The sequence below is a fragment of the Oncorhynchus nerka genome, unplaced genomic scaffold, assembly GCF_034236695.1.
Source record: "Oncorhynchus nerka isolate Pitt River unplaced genomic scaffold, Oner_Uvic_2.0 unplaced_scaffold_1542, whole genome shotgun sequence".
Lineage (NCBI taxonomy): Eukaryota > Metazoa > Chordata > Actinopteri > Salmoniformes > Salmonidae > Oncorhynchus > Oncorhynchus nerka.
The window spans coordinates 31362-51864 of NW_027039772.1; the positions used below are offsets into that span (position 1 = coordinate 31362).

Here is a 20503-nt window from a genome sequence, read left to right on the forward strand (position 1 = left end):
ACGACCAGCGGCTAAGACAGACCGCTAGAGTTCTATGTTATTCTATGAATACCCGTCTCTTACTACTGGAGATGGTGGATAAGTCAGAAACACTACCCCCTGTACACTGTTGCATCACTTCCTGGTGCTCTCTGTCTCTCTCCCTACTCTGATAGGAACTGGGCACCCCCTGTACACTGTTACATCACTTCCTGGTTCTCACTGTCTCATTCCCTACTCTGATAGGAATTAGTGTTGTGAAGTGCTGTGGTACTGTGGTGTTCAGTCAGTGGAGGCTGTGGTTTAGATGGTTGTAGCATTGTAAGGTTAGATATCAGCCTGTCTGGGGCTCACAGTCACTGAAAGTAACAGAGATGTTCTATCGAAGGTTCTTTGATGTCAAAGGTCTCTCCATGAAGTTAAAGTGTGGGCGAGGACTAGAGGTAGGTACAGTAGGAGGACCGGGGTAGATACAGTAGGAGGACAGGGGTAGATACAGTATGAGGACAGGGGTAGAGGACAGGGGTTGGTACAGTAGGAGGACAGGGGTAGATACAGTAGGAGGACAGGGGTAGAGGACAGGGGTAGGTACAGTAGGAGGACAGGGGTAGAGGACAGGGGTAGGTACCGCAGGAGGACAGGGGTAGAGTACAGGGGTAGTGGACAGTAGGGGGACAGGGGTAGAGGACAGTTGGAAGACAGGGGTAGAGGACATGGGTAGAGGACAGGGGTAGGTACCGCAGGAGGACAGGGGTAGAGGACAGGGGTAGGTACCGCAGGAGGACAGGGGTAGAGGACAGTAGGATACAGATGGGTTTGGTAGGATACAGATGGGTTTGGTAGGATACAGGTGGGTTTGGTAGGATACAGATCGGTGTGGTAGGATACAGATCGGTGTGGTAGGATACAGATCGGTGTGGTAGGATACAGATGGGTTTGGTAGGATACAGATGGGTTTGGTAGGATACAGATCGGTGTGGTAGGATACAGATGGGCTTGGTAGGATACAGATGGGTTTGGTAGGTCTGGGAGAAATGAACAGTGTGATTCTGGTCTTGTTAGCATCTCCATTTCCAATAGGTGTAAAATATATCCTGTTAATGCAGCCTGTTTTCAGCTGTTTATCTATTTTTGATATTGTGTTTAACCAATCAAAATGCCTCTCTGCATTGACAACATTCAGAGTTTCATTCAGTTTGTTTAAATAGCAGATTTGTCAGAGGATAACCCATGTATTGTGTGCTGACCTCTACCTCTATTGACCAGGATCTGTTACTCTCTATGGTAGGCTACCCTGCCGCCCTCTACCCTGGGGTAGCCTAGTGGTTAGAGCGTTGGACTAGTAACCGGAAGGTTGCAAGTTCAAACCCCCGAGCTGACAAGGTACAAATCTGTCGTTCTGCCCTTGAACAGGCAGTTAACCCACTGTTCCTAGACCAGTTAACCCACTGTTCCTAGACCGGTTAACCCCACTGTTCCTAGACCAGTTAACCCACTGTTCCTAGGCCGTCATTGAAAATAAGAATTTGTTCTTAACTGACTTGCCTAGTTAAATAAAGGTAAAATAAAATAAAATATTCAGGTTGTATAAATAGCAGTAAATAACCCATGTATTGTGTGCTTAGTTTTGAGAACCAGCTACTGGAAGTCCTTGTTTTAAACACCTTGATTTTTTGAGAAAAGTTGTTGAGATGACCAAGTTGTTATTCTGTATTGGAGAGTTTTTATGCTGTTCAGCAGCGTGCAACTTCCTGAATGTAAGGGGAAGTGAGCGTAAAGGGGAAGAGGCGATGTAAGCTAGATTCCAACATGTGGTCGGGAGGCGCTGTAGGGAGGGTGTGATGTAATACTGTCAAATTGTGTAACAACGTGGAGGGCTCCATATGACTCCACATTGACGTGATTGGTCGACGGTAGGTGGGGGGGCGGGAAGTCTTGTGTAAACACAAATTCACTTCCTCAACAACTTCCTTGACAACAGCTCTGTGCATACTCTGCGAAACACAGGTTGTATGAATGGCCCTGACTTCTGCAGAGGAAGTATGATTGAAACGCTGTACGGTCAACTCAGACGTCGGATTATATAAGGACTAGTTACCATGGAGATCCTGGTCAGTACAGGTCATCTGTGGTCTATATAAGGACTAGTTACCATGGAGATCCTGGTCAGTAGAGGTCATCTGTGGTCTATATAAGGACTAGTTACCATGGAGATCCTGGTCAGTAGAGGTCATCTGTGGTCTATATAAGGACTAGTTACCATGGAGATCCTGGTCAGTAGAGGTCATCTGTGGTCTATATAAGGACTAGTAACCATACAGAGTAACAGATCCTGGTCAGTAGAGGTCATCTGTGGTCTATATAAGGACTAGTAACCATAAAGAGTAACAGATCCTGGTCAGTAGAGGTCATCTGTCGTCTATATAAGGACTATCATTCTGTTTCTAGGCAGGGAAAGGAGGAACGGAGAGAGAGGGTAGCTGTACTGTCTGACCTCATTCTGTTTTTAGGCAGGGAAAGGAGGAACGGAGAGAGAGGGTAGCTGTACTGTCTGACCTCATTCTGTTTCTAGGCAGGGAAAGGAGGAACGGAGAGAGAGGGTAGCTGTACTGTCTGACCTCATTCTGTTTCTAGGCAGGGAAAGGAGGAACGGAGAGAGAGGGTAGCTGTACTGTCTGACCTCATTCTGTTTCTAGGCAGGGAAAGGAGGAACGGAGAGAGAGGGTAGCTGTACTGTCTGACCTCATTCTGTTTCTAGGCAGGGAAAGGAGGAACGGAGAGAGAGGGTAGCTGTACTGTCTGACCTCATTCTGTTTCTAGGCAGGGAAAGGAGGAACGGAGAGAGAGGGTAGCTGTACTGTCTGACCTCATTCTGTTTCTAGGCAGGGAAAGGAGGAACGGAGAGAGAGGGTAGCTGTACTGTCTCACCTCATTCTGTTTATAGGCAGGGAAAGGAGGAACGGAGAGAGAGGGTAGCTGTACCGTCTGACCTCATTCTGTTTCTACTCCTAATCCCCCTTCTTCCACCTGCAGGAAAAGGATGGAGAGAAGAGTCGAGACAAAGACGAGAGGAGAGAGGCGAAGGCCAGAGAGAGATGTACGCTGAACGGACATCACTTCAGCATGGTCTCCTCCCAGACACAATCCTCCTCCTGCCACCAATGCAGCAAAACCATCAACACTAAGGATGCCTTTCTCTGCACCAGTAAGACATCATCAGTCAATACAACTGTAATAAAACCAACTATTAGCAGGTTTAGTAGATACACACCATATCGCTCAAGATGGCGCCGACAGAGAGGGCTGCCTTGCTTCTAATCCTTAGGATACATTTCAGTATTTTTATTTTATTTTGATGTATTATTTCTTACATTGTTAGCCCAGACAATCTTAAGTTTTATTACATGCAGCCGGGAAGAACTATTGGATATCAGAGCGATGTCAACTTACCAGCACTACGACCAGGAATACGACTTTCCCGAAGCGGATCCTTTGTCCGCAACACTCGGGGCAATTGAACTGATTCCAGAGGCCGATCCAAAACAACTCTGCCGGAGAAGAGGCAGACAGATCAGTCTTCTGGTCAGACTTCGGAGGTGCGCACACCACCCACCACTCCCGAGTATATTACTCGCCAATGTCCAGTCCCTAGATAACAAGGTCGATGAAATCAGGGCGAGGTTTGCTTTCCAGAGAGACATCAGGGATTGGAACATACTCTGTTTCACGGAACCATGGCTCTCTCGGGATATGCTGTCGGAGACGGTACAACTACCTGGTTTCTCAGTGCGTCGCGCCGACAGTAATAAACATCTCTTTGGGAAGAAGAAGGGCGGGGGTTTCATATTTAATGACTCATGGTGTAATTGTAACAGGAATTCAAGTATTTTTATTCACCTGACCTGGAATTCCTCATAATCAAATGCCGACCATATTATCTCCCAAGATAATTATCTTTTGTTATTGTCACAGCCATGTATATCCCCCCTCAAGTCGATACCACAATGGCCCTCAAGGAACTTCAATGGACTTTATGGAAACCTTAAATCCTGAGGCTGAATTTATTGTAGCTGGAGATTTTAACCAAGAAAATTTGAGGACAAGGCTACCTAAATTCTATCAGCATATCGACTGTAGCACTCGCACTGGAAAACCAACTGGATCATTGCTACTCTAACTTCTGCGATGCTTACAAGGCCCTCCTCCGCCCTTATTTCGTCAAATATGAACACATCTATTTTGCTCCTCCATTCCTATAGGCAGAAACTTAAACAGGAAGTACCCATGCTGAGGACTATTTAACGCCTGTCTGACCAATCGGGAATCCACATTTCAAGATTGTTTTGATTACAAGGACTGGGATATGTTCTGGGTCAGAGAATAATACGGACGACGCTGGGCCAATTGGGCTTTGCACAATTGGCTCAGCGTCGTCCGGGTTTGGCCGGGGTAGGCCGTTATTGTAAATAAGAATTTGATCTTAACTGACTTGCCTAGTTAAAGGTTAAAATAAATAAAAAGTTCAAATTAAATCAAATCATCCAAATGTCGACAAAGTGGAGTCGCAATTCAACGGCTCAGACACGAGACGATTGTCTGCAGACAATCACGGACTGCAAAAGGTAAACCAGCCACGTTACGGACACCGACGTCTTGCTTCCAGGTAAACTAAACACGTTCTTTGCCCACTTTGAGGATAATACAGTGCCACTAACGTGGCCCGCTACCAAGGACTGTGGAATCTCCTTCTCCGTGGCTGACGGAGTTCCTCTGCGTACACATCACTGACAATCTGAAATGGTCCACCCAAACAGACAGTGTGGTGAAGAAGGTGCAACAACGCCTCTTCAACCTCAGGAGGCTGAAGAAATGTGGCTTGTCACCTAAAACCCTCACAAACTTTTACACATGCACAATCGAGAGCATCCTTTCGGGCTGTATCACCGCCCGGAACGGCAACTGCACCGCCCACAACTGCAAGGCTCTCCAGAGAGTAGTGCGGTCTGCACAACGCATCACCGGGGGCAAACTACCTGCCCTCCAGGACACCTACACCACCCGATGTCACAGGAAGGCCATAAAGATCATCAAAGACAATAACCACCCGATCCACTGCCTGTTCACACCACTACCATCCAGAAAGCGAGCTCAGTACAGGTGCATCAAAGCCGACACTGAAACAGCTTCTATCTCTAGGCCATCAGACTGTTAATGGAAGCCTCTCAAACATAATCCAGGTAGAATCAGGAATTCCCCAGGGCAGCTGTTTAGGCCCCTTGCTTTTTTCAACCTTTACTAACTGAATGCCACTGACTTTGAGTGAAGACAGAGTGTCTATGTATGTGGATGACTTACGGAGTTGACGTTAGACAACAATCTGAATGAGTTTGACGTTAGACAACAACCTGAATGAGTTGTGACGTTAGACAACAACCTGAATGAGTTGTGACGTTAGACAACAACCTGAATGAGTTGTGACGTTAGACAACAACCTGAATGAGTTGTGACGTTAGACAACAACCTGAATGAGTTTGACGTTAGACAACAACCTGAATGAGTTGTGACGTTAGACAACAACCTGAATGAGTTGTGACGTTAGACAACAACCTGAATGAGTTGTGACGTTAGACAACAACCTGAATGAGTTGTGACGTTAGACAACAACCTGAATGAGTTGTGACGTTAGACAACAACCTGAATGAGTTGTGACGTTAGACAACAACCTGAATGAGTTGTGATGTTAGACAACAACCTGAATGAGTTGTGACGTTAGACAACAACCTGAATGAGTTGTGACGTTAGACAACAACCTGAATGAGTTTGAGTTATGGAATTGAAGTGGTATACAAGGTAACAATTTAGTTTTTCTTCAGTTGCTTTATGACTAAAAACTAATCAAAATAAACATATTTAAACCCAAATGAATATTCTATCAAGGAGATGGAGTTGACAGTTGATTGTTGTGACAATGGTGATTTCAATATTTTTTGTTTTCATCTATTAAAAGTAGGGAACTTTCCAGAGTGGTCTTCTTGTACTACATAGAATAAGGACATACAGAAGGGGTCCTTATGGTATAGCTGTCCCTGCTCATCCCTGATTCATTTAGGATTTAAGACCAATCTGATGGAGTTCACCATATCTCCAGGCACATCTTTTAAGACTATTTCTCTTAAAGGCAGAGAGGGCTCTCACAAGAAACTACAACATATTTATTTTAAAACTATAAAAATATTATTGCCGGTTTATAGAATAAAACATATATAATTGGAGAGTTGAAACTGGTATAATTTGTTCCAGACAAGGGCATGTGTAGGCATAGAGCCAATATGAAAATGTATAAATAAAATATTTAGAAAATTACAAAAGCAAATCTTTCCTAAATAAAATTCCACTAAATGCAATTTAATCTGAATTAAAACAACAAAAGTTGTTTTATGTGGGGTGGCTATGTGGCTATGTGGGGTGGCCAGTCCTCTTCTGGCTGTGCCAGGTGGAGATTATAACAGAACATGGCCAAGATGTTCAAATGTTCATAAATGACCAGCATGGTCGAATAATAATAAGGCAGAACAGTTGAAACTGGAGCAGCAGCACGGTCAGGTGGAAGTTGAAACTGGAGCAGCAGCACGGCCAGGTGGACTGGGGACAGCAAGGAGTCATCATGTCAGGTAGTCCTGGGGCATGGTCCTAGGGCTCAGGTCAGTTGAAACTGGAGCAGCAGCACGGCCAGGTGGACTGGGGACAGAAAGGAGTTATCATGTCAGGTAGTCCTGGGGCATGGTCCTATGGCTCAGGTCCTCCGAGAGAGAGAAAGAAAGAGAGAAGGAGAGAATTAGAGAACGCACACTTAGATTCACACAGGACACCGAATAGGACAGGAGAAGTACTCCAGATATAACAAACTGACCCTAGCCCCCCGACACATAAACTACTGCAGCATAAATACTGGAGGCTGAGACAGGAGGGGTCAGGAGACACTGTGGCCCCATCTGAGGACACCCCCGGACAGGGCCAAACAGGAAGGATATAACCCCACCCACTTTGCCAAAGCAAAGCCCCCACACCACTAGAGGGATATCTTCAACCACCAACTTACCATCCTGAGACAAGGCTGAGTATAGCCCACAAAGATCTCCGCCATGGCACAACCCAAGGGGGGGCGCCAACCCAGACAGGATGACCACATCAGTGAATCAACCCACTCAGGTGACGCACCCCTTCCAGGGACGGCATGAGAGAGCCCCAGTAAGCCAGTGACTCAGCCCCTGTAATAGGGTTAGAGGCAGAGAATCCCAGTGGAAAGAGGGGAACCGGCCAGGCAGAGACAGCAAGGGCGGTTCGTTGCTCCAGTCCACTTCTCTGGTTCTGTAGACCAGTCCAACTCTCTGGTTCTGTAGACCAGTCTAACTCTCTGGTTCTGTAGACCAGTCCAACTCTCTGGTTCTGTAGACCAGTCCAACTCTCTGGTTCTGTAGACCAGTCTAACTCTTTGGTTCTGTAGACCAGTCCAACTCTGTAGACCAGTCCAACTCTCTTGTTCTGTAGACCAGTCCAACTCTGTAGACCAGTCCAACTCTGTAGACCAGTCCAACTCTCTGGTTCTGTAGACCAGTCCAACTCTGTAGACCAGTCCAACTCTCTTGTTCTGTAGACCAGTCCAACTCTCTGGTTCTGTAGACCAGTCCAACTCTCTGGTTCTGTAGACCAGTCCAACTCTCTGGTTCTGTAGACCAGTCTAACTCTTTGGTTCTGTAGACCAATCTCCCCGGTCACAGTTCATAACATGTGAAATAACCCCCCTGGAAGATTATTCTGTGGAAGTTTTTACTTTAAGATTTAGTTGCATTTTATTTTGTATTTTTCAGATTGTAATGCACATGTTCATAAGAGTTGTCGAGAAAGCCTGCCTGTCTGTGCCAAGGTGAAGATGAAGGTAAGGAAACATTGTATTTAAAACTATTTTCAGACCGTTTTGTCAGCCTATAAATTGAGTAGCCGACAAGGACATCATGTTTTTATGTACTAGATAATTTTGTCAGCCAATAGGATGAGTAGCCAACAGGACATCAAGGTCATGAACTTATTTACACTACTGAAGTCCTGGATTGTTTTCCTCCAGACGCCCAGACAGCAGTTTGCAGTTCCAGATTCAGCCACCATTCCTGTTGTCACCCGGAGACCAAAACGAGGGTTAAACCGTGAGTCCATCTTAAATATACTCAATAGTCATACTGTTGGTGTTAACCAGAGCCACCACAGCCCTGTCCTGGTCCTAGATATGTTGGTGTTAACCAGAGCCACCACAGCCCTGTCCTGGTCCTAGATATGTTGGTGTTAACCAGAGCCACCACAGCCCTGTCCTGGTCCTAGATATGTTGGTGTTAACCAGAGCCACCACAGCCCTGTCCTGGTCCTAGATATGTTGGTGTTAACCAGAGCCACCACAGCCCTGTCCTGGTCCTAGATATGTTGGTGTTAACCAGAGCCACCACAGCCCTGTCCTGGTCCTAGATATGTTGGTGTTAACCAGTCAGAATACAATCCAAGTCTGCATGTCCTCTGGTCCCTATAGAGTCCTACAGGGCTGGATGTATCTGTTCCCTATAGAGTCCTACGGGGCTGGATGTATCTGTTCCCTATAGAGTCCTACAGGGCTGGATGTATCTGTTCCCTATAGAGTCCTACAGGGCTGGATGTATCTGTTCCCTATAGAGTCCTACAGGGCTGGATGTCTCTGTTCCCTATAGAGTCCTACAGGGCTGGATGTATCTGTTCCCTATAGAGTCCTACAGGGCTGGATGTATCTGTTCCATATAGAGTCCTACGGGGCTGGATGTATCTGTTCCATATAGAGTCCTACGGGGCTGGATGTATGTGTTCCCTATAGAGTCCTACAGGGCTGGATGTATCTGTTCCATATAGAGTCCTACGGGGCTGCATGTATCTGTTCCCTATAGAGTCCTACAGGGCTGGATGTATCTGTTTCCTATAGAGTCCTACAGGGCTGGATGTATCTGTTCCCTATAGAGTCCTACAGGGCTGGATGTATCTGTTCCATATAGAGTCCTACGGGGCTGGATGTATCTGTTCCCTATAGAGTCCTACAGGGCTGGATGTATCTGTTCATTATAGAGTCCTACGGGACTGGATGTATCTGTTCCCTATAGAGTCCTACAGGGCTGGATGTTTCTGTTCCCTATAGAGTCCTACAGGGCTGCATGTTGTTTGTTCCCTATAGAGTCCTACGGGGCTGGATGTTGTTTGTTCCCTATAGAGTCCTACGAAGCTGCATGTATCTGTTCCCTATAGAGTCCTACAGGGCTGCATGTATCTGTTCCCCATAGAGTCCTACAGGGCTGGATGTATCTGTTCCCTATAGAGTCCTACAGGGCTGGATGTATCTGTTCCCTATAGAGTCCTACAGGGCTGCATGTTGTCTGTTCCCTATAGAGTCCTACAGGGCTGGATGTATCTGTTCCCTATAGAGTCCTACAGGGCTGGATGTTGTCTGTTCCCTATAGAGTCCTACAGGGCTGCATGTTGTTTGTTCCCTATAGAGTCCTACGGGGCTGGATGTATCTGTTCCATATAGAGTCCTACAGGGCTGGATGTATCTGTTCCCTATAGAGTCCTACAGGGCTGGATGTATCTGTTCCCTATAGAGTCCTACAGGGCTGCATGTTGTTTGTTCCCTATAGAGTCCTACGGGGCTGGATGTATCTGTTCCATATAGAGTCCTACAGGGCTGGATGTCTCTGTTCCCTATAGAGTCCTACAGGGCTGCATGTTGTTTGTTCCCTATAGAGTCCTACGGGGCTGGATGTATCTGTTCCATATAGAGTCCTACAGGGCTGGATGTATCTGTTCCCTATAGAGTCCTACAGGGCTGGATGTATCTGTTCCCTATAGAGTCCTACAGGGCTGCATGTTGTTTGTTCCTTATAGAGTCCTACGGGGCTGGATGTATCTGTTCCATATAGAGTCCTACAGGGCTGGATGTCTCTGTTCCCTATAGAGTCCTACAGGGCTGGATGTATCTGTTCCCTATAGAGTCCTACAGGGCTGGATGTATCTGTTCATTATAGAGTCCTACGGGACTGGATGTATCTGTTCCCTATAGAGTCCTACAGGGCTGGATGTATCTGTTCCCTATAGAGTCCTACAGGGCTGGATGTATCTGTTCCCTATAGAGTCCTACAGGGCTGGATGTTGTTTGTTCCCTATAGAGTCCTACGAAGCTGCATGTATCTGTTCCCTATAGAGTCCTACAGGGCTGCATGTATCTGTTCCCATAGAGTCCTACAGGGCTGGATGTATCTGTTCCCTATAGAGTCCTACAGGGCTGGATGTATCTGTTCCCTATAGAGTCCTACAGGGCTGCATGTTGTCTGTTCCCTATAGAGTCCTACAGGGCTGGATGTATCTGTTCCCTATAGAGTCCTACAGGGCTGGATGTTGTCTGTTCCCTATAGAGTCCTACAGGGCTGGATGTATCTGTTCCCTATAGATTCCTACAGGGCTGGATGTATCTGTTCCCTATAGAGTCCTACAGGGCTAGATGTATCTGTTCCCTATAGTGTCCTACAGGGCTGGATGTATCTGTTCCCTATAGATTCCTACGGGGCTGGATGTATCTGTTCCCTATAGAGTCCTACAGGGCTGGATGTATCTGTTCCCTATAGAGTCCTACAGGGCTGGATGTAACTGTTCCCTATAGAGTCCTACGGGGCATCATGTATCTGTTCCCTATAGAGTCCTACAGGGCTGGATGTATCTGTTCCCTATGGAGTCCTACAGGGCTGCATGTTGTCTGTTCCCTATACAGTCCTACAGGGCTGGATGTATCTGTTCCCTATAGAGTCCTACATGGCTGCATGTATCTGTTCCCTATAGAGTCCTACAGGGCTGCATGTATCTGTTCCCTATAGAGTCCTACAGGGCTGGATGTATCTGTTCCCTATACAGTTCTACGGGGCTGCATGTTGTCTGTTCCCTATAGAGTCCTATGGGGCATCATGTATCTGTTCCCTATAGAGTCCTACAGGGCTGGATGTATCTGTTCCCTATAGAGTCCTACAGGGCTGGATGTATCTGTTCCCTATAGAGTCCTACAGGGCTGGATGTATCTGTTCCCTATAGAGTCCTACAGGGCTGGATGTATCTGTTCCCTGTAGAGTCCTACAGGGCTGGATGTATCTGTTCCCTATAGAGTCCTACAGGGCTGGATGTATCTGTTCCCTGTAGAGTCCTACAGGGCATCATGTATCTGTTCCCTATAGAGTCCTACAGGGCTGGATGTATCTGTTCCCTATAGAGTCCTACAGGGCTGGATGTATCTGTTCCCTATAGAGTCCTACAGGGCTGGATGTATCTGTTCCCTATAGAGTCCTACAGGGCTGCATGTCAACATGTGCACTTTGTAAGGATTAGGGTGCCATGTGGGACGCATCCCAATACCATCCTACCGCATTCCTCTGTTAACGCTGGCCCTCTCTTATGACATCACAGCGGGTGCATCGAGGGAGCGACCCTGGTCAGCCATCTTGTCTCCAGAAGACCACTCCTCATTGGTTGTTCCCTCCCGAAGACACACCTCCATCATACCCTTCCACGGCTCCAACCTGTCAAAGAGCATCTCCATATCCAACATCGCTGGGTGAGCAAACCAACCCAAACCTATCCCTAACCCTAACCCTGAGCCTGTTCTTAAACCTAAACCTATCCCTAACCATAATCCTAACTCTGACCCTGACCCTGTTCCTAACCATAACCCTGACTCAAACCCTGACCCTGTTCCTAACCATAACCATAACCCTGACCCTGGTCCTAACCATAACCCTGACTCAAACCCTGACCCTGTTCCTAACCATAACCCCAACCCTAACCCTGACCCTGTTCATAACCATAACCCTGACTCAAACCCTGACCCTGTTCCTAACCATAACCCTGACTCAAACCCTGACCCTGTTCCTAACCATAACCCTGACTCATACTCTGACCCTGTTCCTAACCATAACCCTGACTCATACCCTGACCCTGTTCATAACCATAACCCTGACTCAAACCCTGACCCTGTTCCTAACTATAACCATAACCCTGACCCTGGTCCCAACCCTGACTCTAACCCAAACCTAACCCAACCCTAACATCCCAGCCCTAACCTGACCCTAACCTGACCCTATCCTGAACCTGACTCTAACCCAACCCCAACCCTAACTCTAACCCAACCCTATCCCTGACTAACCTGACCCTAACCTAACCCTGACTCTAACCCTGACCCAACCCTAACCTGACTATGACCCTAACTTGACCCTAACCCTGACCCTAACCTAACCTTGACCCTAACCTGGCCCTAACCCTGACTCTGACCCTAACCTGACCCTAACCCTGACCCAACCTGACCCTAACCTAACCCTGACTCTAACCCTGACCCAACCCTAACCTGACTATGACCCTAACCCTAATCTAACCTAACCCTGACCCTCACCTGACCCTAACCCTGACCCTGACCCTAACCTAAGCCTGACTCTACCAACCCAACCCTAAATTGACTCTGACCCAACCATAAAATGAACACTGTACTACAGCTCAACCTTTCTATAATGACTGTCAAACAAAACCTTCAACCTCCCAGAGCATCTCCATCTCCAACATGGAGTAGATTCAGCATCTCCATCTCCAATATGGAGTTGATTCAGCATCTCCGTATCTAACATGGAGTTGATTCAGCATCCCCAACATGGAGTTTATTCAGCATCTCCAACATGGAGTTGATTCAGCATCTCCAACATGGAGTTGATTCAGCATCTCCAACATGGAGTTGATTCAGCATCTCCAACATGGAGTTGATTCAGCATCTCCAACATGAAGTTGATTCAGCATCCCCATCTCTAACATGGAGTTGATTCAGCATCCCCAACATGGAGTTGATTCAGCATCTCCAACATGGAGTTGATTCAGCATCTCCAACATGAAGTTGATTCAGCATCCCCATCTCTAACATGGAGTTGATTCAGCATCCCCAACATGGAGTTGATTCAGCATCTCCAACATGGAGTTGATTCAGCATCTCCAACATGGAGTTGATTCAGCATCTCCAACATGGAGTTGATTCAGCATCTCCAACATGGAGTCGATTCAGCATCTCCAACATGGAGTCGATTCAGCATCTCCAACATGGAGTCGATTCAGCATCCCCAACATGGAGTCGATTCAGCATCTCCAACATGGAGTCGATTCAGCATCTCCAACATGGAGTCGATTCAGCATCTCCAACATGGAGTCGATTCAGCATCTCTAACATGGAGTTGATTCAGCATCTCCGTATTCAACATGGAGTTGATTCAGCATCTCCGTATCCAACATGGAGTTGATTCAGCATCTCTAACATGGAGTTGATTCAGCATCTCTAACATGGAGTTGATTCAGCATCTCCGTATCCAACATGGAGTTGATTCAGCATCTCTAACATGGAGTTGATTCAGCATCTCCGTATCCAACATGGAGTTGATTCAGCATCTCTAACATGGAGTTGATTCAGCATCTCCGTATCCAACATGGAGTTGATTCAGCATCTCCAACATGGATTTGATTCAGCATCTCCGTATCCAACATGGAGTTGATTCAGCATCTCCAACATGGAGTTGATTCAGCATCTCCAACATGGAGTTGATTCAGCATCTCCAACATGGAGTTGATTCAGCATCTCCGTATCCAACATGGAGTTGATTCAGCATCTCCAACATGGAGTTGATTCAGCATCTCCAACTCTACTTCAGTCTGGGCAAAGTGGTTTTCTTAGCCTTTTTTTAGGTTGTGCCGTTGTATTTCATGGTACGGCGTTGTATATTCCCACCAGATTTAAACGGCCGATGTTGACCATATATGGTTCATTAGGGGTTGAAATGCAAATAGTCAAAGTCATGGACGAGCACTGATGCTGAGAACAGTATTTACCAAGGGTTATTTCCTGTGGGTGTGAGTACGACGCTCGCAGGATTGTTACAAAAATCACACTTTTTATATGCGTACGAACATTCAAAGTTTCTGTTCTTAATAAGTTTTATATATATAAAAATATATATATAGAATATAGTAGTATTTATATATATATATATATATATATACAATTTTATATATATATAAAATTGTCTTTATATGTAGATATATATATACACTACCGTTCAACATTTTGGCGTCACTTAAAAATGTCTTTGTTTTCCATGAAAACATACATGAAATGAGTTGAAAATGAATAGGAAATATAGTGAAGACGTTGACAAGGTTATAAATAATGATTTTTCGTTTAAATAATAATTGTGTCCTTCAAACTTTGCTTTCGTCAAATAATCCTCCATTACAGCCTTGCAGACCTTTAGCCTTCGAGTCGTCAATTTGTTGAGGTAATCTGAAGAGATTTCACCACATGCTTCCTGAAGCACCTCCAAGAAATTGGATTGGCTTGATGGGCACTTCTTATGTACCATAAGGTCAAGCTGCTCCCATAACAGCTCAATAGGGTTAAGATCCGGTGACTGTGCTGGCCACTCCATTTCTAGACAGAATACCAGCTGACTGCTTCTTCCCTAAATAGTTCTTGCATAGTTTGGAGCTGTGCTTTGGGTCATTGTCCTGTTGTAGGAGGAAATTTGGCTCCAATTAAGCACCGTCCACAGGGTATGGCATGGTGTTGCAAAATGGAGTGATAAGCCTTCCTTCTTCAAGATCCCTTTTACCCTGTACAAATCTCCCACTTTACCACCACCAAAGCATCCCCAGACCATCAGATTGCCTCCACCTCCCCCAGACCATCACATTGCCTCCACCTCCCCCAGACCATCACATTGCCTCCACCTCCCCCAGACCATCACATTTCCTCCACCTCCCCCAGACCATCACATTGCCTCCACCTCCCCCAGACCATCACATTGCCTCCACCTCCCCCAGACCATCACATTGCCTCCACCTCCCCCAGACCATCAGATTGCCTCCACCTCCCCAGACCATCAGATTGCCTCCACCTCCCCCAGACCATCAGATTGCCTCCACCTCCCCCAGACCATCAGATTGCCTCCACCTCCCCAGACCATCACAGTGCCTCCACCTCCCCCAGACCATCAGATTGCCTCCACCTCCCCCAGACCATCAGATTGCCTCCACCTCCCCCAGACCATCAGATTGCCTCCACCTCCCCCAGACCATCACAGTGCCTCCACCTCCCCAGACCATCACAGTGCCTCCACCTCCCCAGACCATCAGATTGCCTCCACCTCCCCCAGACCATCAGATTGCCTCCACCTCCCCCAGACCATCAGATTGCCTCCACCATGCTTGAGAGATGGTTCACTCCTCAGGCATCTTTCTGCGTGTCACGAATGTTCTTCTTTATGATCCGAACACCTCAAACTTAGATTCATCCAAAACACTTTGTTCCAATCTTCCTCTGTCCGGTGTCTGTTATTTTACCCATCTTAATCTTTAATTTTTATTGGCCAGTCTGAGATATGGCATTTTCTTTGCAACTCTGCCTAGAAGGCCAGCACTGCGGAGTCGCCTCTTCACTGTTGACGTTGAGACTGGTGTTTTGCGGGTACTATTTAATGAAGCTGCCAGTTGAGGACTCGTGAGGCGTCTGTTTCTCAAACTAGACACTCTAATGTACTTGTCCTCTTGCTCAGTTGTGCACCGGGGCCTCCCACACCTCTTTCTATTCTGGTTAGAGCCCGTTTGCGCTGTTCTGTGAAGGGAGTAGTACACATCGTTGTACCAGATCTTCAGTTTCTTGGCAATTTCTCACATGGAATAGCCTTCATTTCTCAGAACAAGAATAGACTGACGAGTTTCAGAAGAAAGTTCTTTGTTTCTGGACATTTTGAGCCTGTAATCTAACCCACGAATGCTGACCCTCCAGATACTCAACTAGTCTAAAGAAGGCCAGTTGTATTGCTTCTTTAATCAGAACAACAGTTTTCAGCTGTGCTAACATAAAGGGTTTTCTAATGATCAAGTAGCCTTTTAAAATGATAAACTTGGATTAGCAAACACAATGTGCCATTGGAAAACAGGAGTGATGGTTGCTGATAATGAACCTCTGTACGCCTATGTAGATATTCCATAAATCAGCCGTTTCAAGCTACAATAGTCATTTATAACATTAACAACGTCTACACTGTAATCCTGATCAATTTCATGTTATTTTAATGGATAGAAAATGTGCTTTTCTTTCCACAACAAGGACATTTCTAAGTGACCCCAAACTTTTGAACGGCAGTCACGGAAAGTCAGACTTTTCCACATTTGTTTACATTACAGCCTTACTATAAAATTGATCAAATAAAACATGTCCTTATCAATCTACACACAATACCCCATAATTAACACAAGATGGCGCCGACAGAGATGGGCACCTCTTTTCTCTTAGGAAACTATGCAGTATTTAGTTTTTTTTATATATTATTTCTTACATTGTTACCACAGCAAATCTTAAGTGTTATTACATACAGCCGGGAAGAACTATTGGATATAAGAGCAACGTCAACTTACCAACGACCAGAAATACAACATTTCCTGAATCGGATCTTCTGTTTGGACCTCCACCCAAAACAACGGCAGAAGGGGCAGACGAAGCGGCCACCTGGTCAGGCTCTGTAGATGTGCACATCGCCCACCGCTCCCGAGTATACTACTATCCAATGTCCAGTCTCTTGACAACAAGGAAGACGAAATTCGAGCAAAGGTTGCCTTCCATATAGACATCAAATCAAATGTATTTATATAGCCCTACTTACATCAGCTGATATCTCAAAGTGCTGTACAGAAACCCAGCCTAAAACCCCAAACAGCAAGCAATGCAGGTGTAGAAGCACGGTGGCTAGGAAAAACTCCCTAGAAAAGGCCAAAACCTAGGAAGAAACCTAGAGAGGAACCAGGCTATGAGGGGTGGCCAGTCCTCTTCTGGCTGTGCCAGGTGTAGATTATAACAGAACATGGCCAAGATGTTCAAATGTTCATAAATGCTAAGATAGACATCAGGGATTGTAACATTCTCTGCTTCACGGAAACATATATTGTTGGAATCGGTTCAGCCACAGGGCTTCTCCATGCATCGCGCCGATAGAGATGAACACCTGTCTGGCAAGAAGAAGGGTTTGGGTGTATTCTTTATGATTAACGACTCATTGTGTAATCATAACAACATTCAGGAACTCAAGTCCTTCTGCTCACCCAAATTCCTTACAATCAAATGCCGGCCATTTTACCTACCAAGAGAATTCTCTTCAGTTAGGTCACAGCTGTGTAGATTTCCCCTCAAGCAGACAGCAAGGCGGACATTGAGGATGTCCGCTTTGAGGATAATACAGTGCCACAATCCCGGCCCGCTAACAAGGACTGCGTCCCCCACCCCCTTTCCTTCTCCATGGCTGACGTGAGGAAAACATTTAAATGTGTTAACCCTCACAAGGCTGCTGGCCCAGACGGCATCCCTAGCCGCGTCCTCAGAGCATGTGTGGCTGGTGTGTTTACGGTGCGTTTACAGACATTTTCAACCGCTCCCTATCCCAGCCTATTGTCCCTACATGCTTCAAGATGGCTACCATTTGTTCCTGTACCCACAAAGGCAAAGATAACTGAACTAAATGACTACCGCCCCGGCACTCAATTCTGTCATCGATAAACACGAATCCGACCATCACCCCTGGTGAGACAAAACAGTGACTCGTCAGTGAAGAGCCAGTCCTGTCTGGTCCAGCGATGGTGGGTTTGTGCCCATAGGCGACGTTGTTGCCGGTGATGTCTGGTGAGGACCTGACTTACAACAGTCTTACAATCCCTCAGTCCAGCCTCTCTCAGCCTATTGCGGACAGTCTGAGCACTGATGGAGGGATTGTACATTCCTGGTGTAACTCGGGCAGTTGTTGTTGCCATCCTGTACCTGTCCCGCAGGTGTGATGTTTGGATGTACCAATCCTGTACAGGTGTTGTTACACGTGGTCTGCCACTGCGAGGACGATCATCTGTCCATCCTGTCTCCCTGTAGCGCCGTCTTAGGTGTGTCTCAGTGCGGACATTGCAATGTATTGCCCTGGCCACATCTGCAGTCCTCATGCCTCCTTGCAGCATGCCTAAGGCACATTTACACAGATGAGCAGGGACCCAGGGCATCTTTCTTTTGGTGTTTTTCAGAGTCAGTAGAAAGGCCTCCTTAGTGTCCTAAGTTTTCATAACTGTGACCTTAATTGCCTACCATCTGTAAGCTGTTAGTGTCTTAACGACCGTTCCACAGGTGCATGTTCATTAATTGTTTATGGTTCATTGAAAAAGCATGGGAAACAGTGTTTAAACGCTTTACAACGAAGATCTGTGAAGTTAATTGGCGTTTACAATAGTATTATTTTTTAGAATAGCTTCTAGTATTAATAAATGAGCTCCCAGGTGTTTGATGACATGCCTATCAAGGGTATACAGTACCTGTCCCATTCTACTGACTCTCTGTCCTCTCTCTCTGTCCTCTCTCTCTGTTTCCTCTCTCCAGTCACCAGGTGTTTGAGGACATGCCTATCAAGGGTCTGCGGTACATGTCCCATTCTACTGACTCTCTGTCCTCTCTCTCTCTCTGTGTCCTCTCTCTCTGTGTCCTCTCTCTCTCTCTGTGTCCTCTCTCTCTATGTCCTCTCTCTCTCTGTCCTCTCTCTCTGTGTCCTCTCTCTCTGTGTCCTCTCTCTCTATGTCCTCTCTCTCGGTTTCCTCTCTCCAGTCACCAGGTGTTTGATGACATGCCTATCAAGGGTCTGCGGTACCTGTCCCATTCTACTGACTCTCTGTGCAAGACCAACCTGGTCAATGAATCTACAGAGTCACTCACAGACGAAGGTTCGTAGGTTACTAATCTCTCTCAACAGCTATGGATAGAATGAACAACATGCTTTGTGTCTTTAAATGCATCTCAAATGGCACCCTTTTTCCTGTTTAGTTCCCTACTTTAGACCAGACCACTACTATAGACCAGACCACTACTATAGACCAGACCACTACTATAGACCAGACCACTACTATAGACCAGACCAGAACACTACTATAGACCAGACCACTACTATAGACCAGAACACTACTATAGACCAGACCACTACTATAGACCAGACCACTACTATAGACCAGACCACTACTATAGACCAGACCACTACTATAGACCAGAACACTACTATAGACCAGACCACTACTATAGACCAGACCAGAACACTACTATAGACCAGACCAGACCACTACTATAGACCAGACCACTACTATAGACCGGACCACTACTATAGACCAGAACACTACTATAGACCAGAACACTACTATAGACCAGACCAGACCACTACTATAGACCAGAACACTACTATAGACCAGACCACTACTATAGACCAGACCACTACTATAGACCAGACCAGACCACTACTATAGACCAGACCAGACCACTACTATAGACCAGACCACTACTATAGACCAGACCACTACTATAGACCAGACCACTACTATAGACCAGACCACTACTATAGACCAGAACACTACTATAGACCAGACCACTACTATAGACCAGACCACTACTATAGACCAGAACACTACTATAGACCAGAACACTACTATAGACCAGACCAGACCACTACTATAGACCAAAACACTACTATAGACCAGACCACTACTATAGACCAGACCAGACCACTACTATAGACCAGACCAGACCACTACTATAGACCAGAACACTACTATAGACCAGACCACTACTATAGACCAGACCAGACCACTACTATAGACCAGACCAGACCACTACTATAGACCAGACCACTACTATAGACCAGACCACTACTATAGACCAGACCACTACTATAGACCAGACCACTACTATAGACCAGAACACTACTATAGACCAGAACACTACTATAGACCAGACCAGACCACTACTATAGACCAGAACACTACTATAGACCAGACCACTACTATAGACCAGACCACTACTATAGACCAGACCAGACCACTACTATAGACCAGACCAGACCACTACTATAGACCAGACCACTACTATAGACCAGACCACTACTATAGACAAGACCAGACCACTACTATAGACTAGACCAGACCACTACTATAGACCAGACCACTACTATAGACCAGACCACTACTATAGACCAGACCACTACTATAGACCAGAACACTACTATAGACCAGACCACTACTATAGACCAGACCAGAACACTACTATAGACCAGACCAGAACACTACTATAGACCAGACCACTACTATAGACCAGACCACTACTATAGACCAGACCACTACTATAGACCAGAACACTACTATAGACCAGAACACTACTATAGACCAGACCAGACCACTACTATAGACCAGAACACTACTATAGACCAGACCACTACTATAGACCAGACCACTACTATAGACCAGACCAGACCACTACTATAGACCAGACCAGACCACTACTATAGACCAGAACACTACTATAGACCAGACCACTACTATAGACCAGACCACT

The 20503-nt window shown here is 46.1% G+C and overlaps 1 protein-coding gene across 3 annotated transcripts in view; it reads left to right on the forward strand.

The window, feature by feature from the left end:
* Positions 1–229: 229 nt before the first annotated feature.
* The window catches only part of LOC115119912 (A-kinase anchor protein 13-like), a 54644-nt gene continuing 34370 nt past the window's right edge, over positions 230–20503 (forward strand). For all 3 annotated transcript variants that reach the window (XR_010462652.1, XR_010462651.1, XM_065015289.1), the window contains exons 1-6: positions 230–422; positions 3013–3184; positions 7848–7915; positions 8102–8180; positions 11491–11638; positions 18737–18852. Coding sequence is in view for 1 of the 3 variants with exons in the window: in XM_065015289.1 (XP_064871361.1) it covers positions 354–422; positions 3013–3184; positions 7848–7915; positions 8102–8180; positions 11491–11638; positions 18737–18852 (652 nt within the window). In the remaining 2 variants the exon portion in view is untranslated. The remainder of the gene's footprint in view (positions 423–3012; positions 3185–7847; positions 7916–8101; positions 8181–11490; positions 11639–18736; positions 18853–20503) is intronic.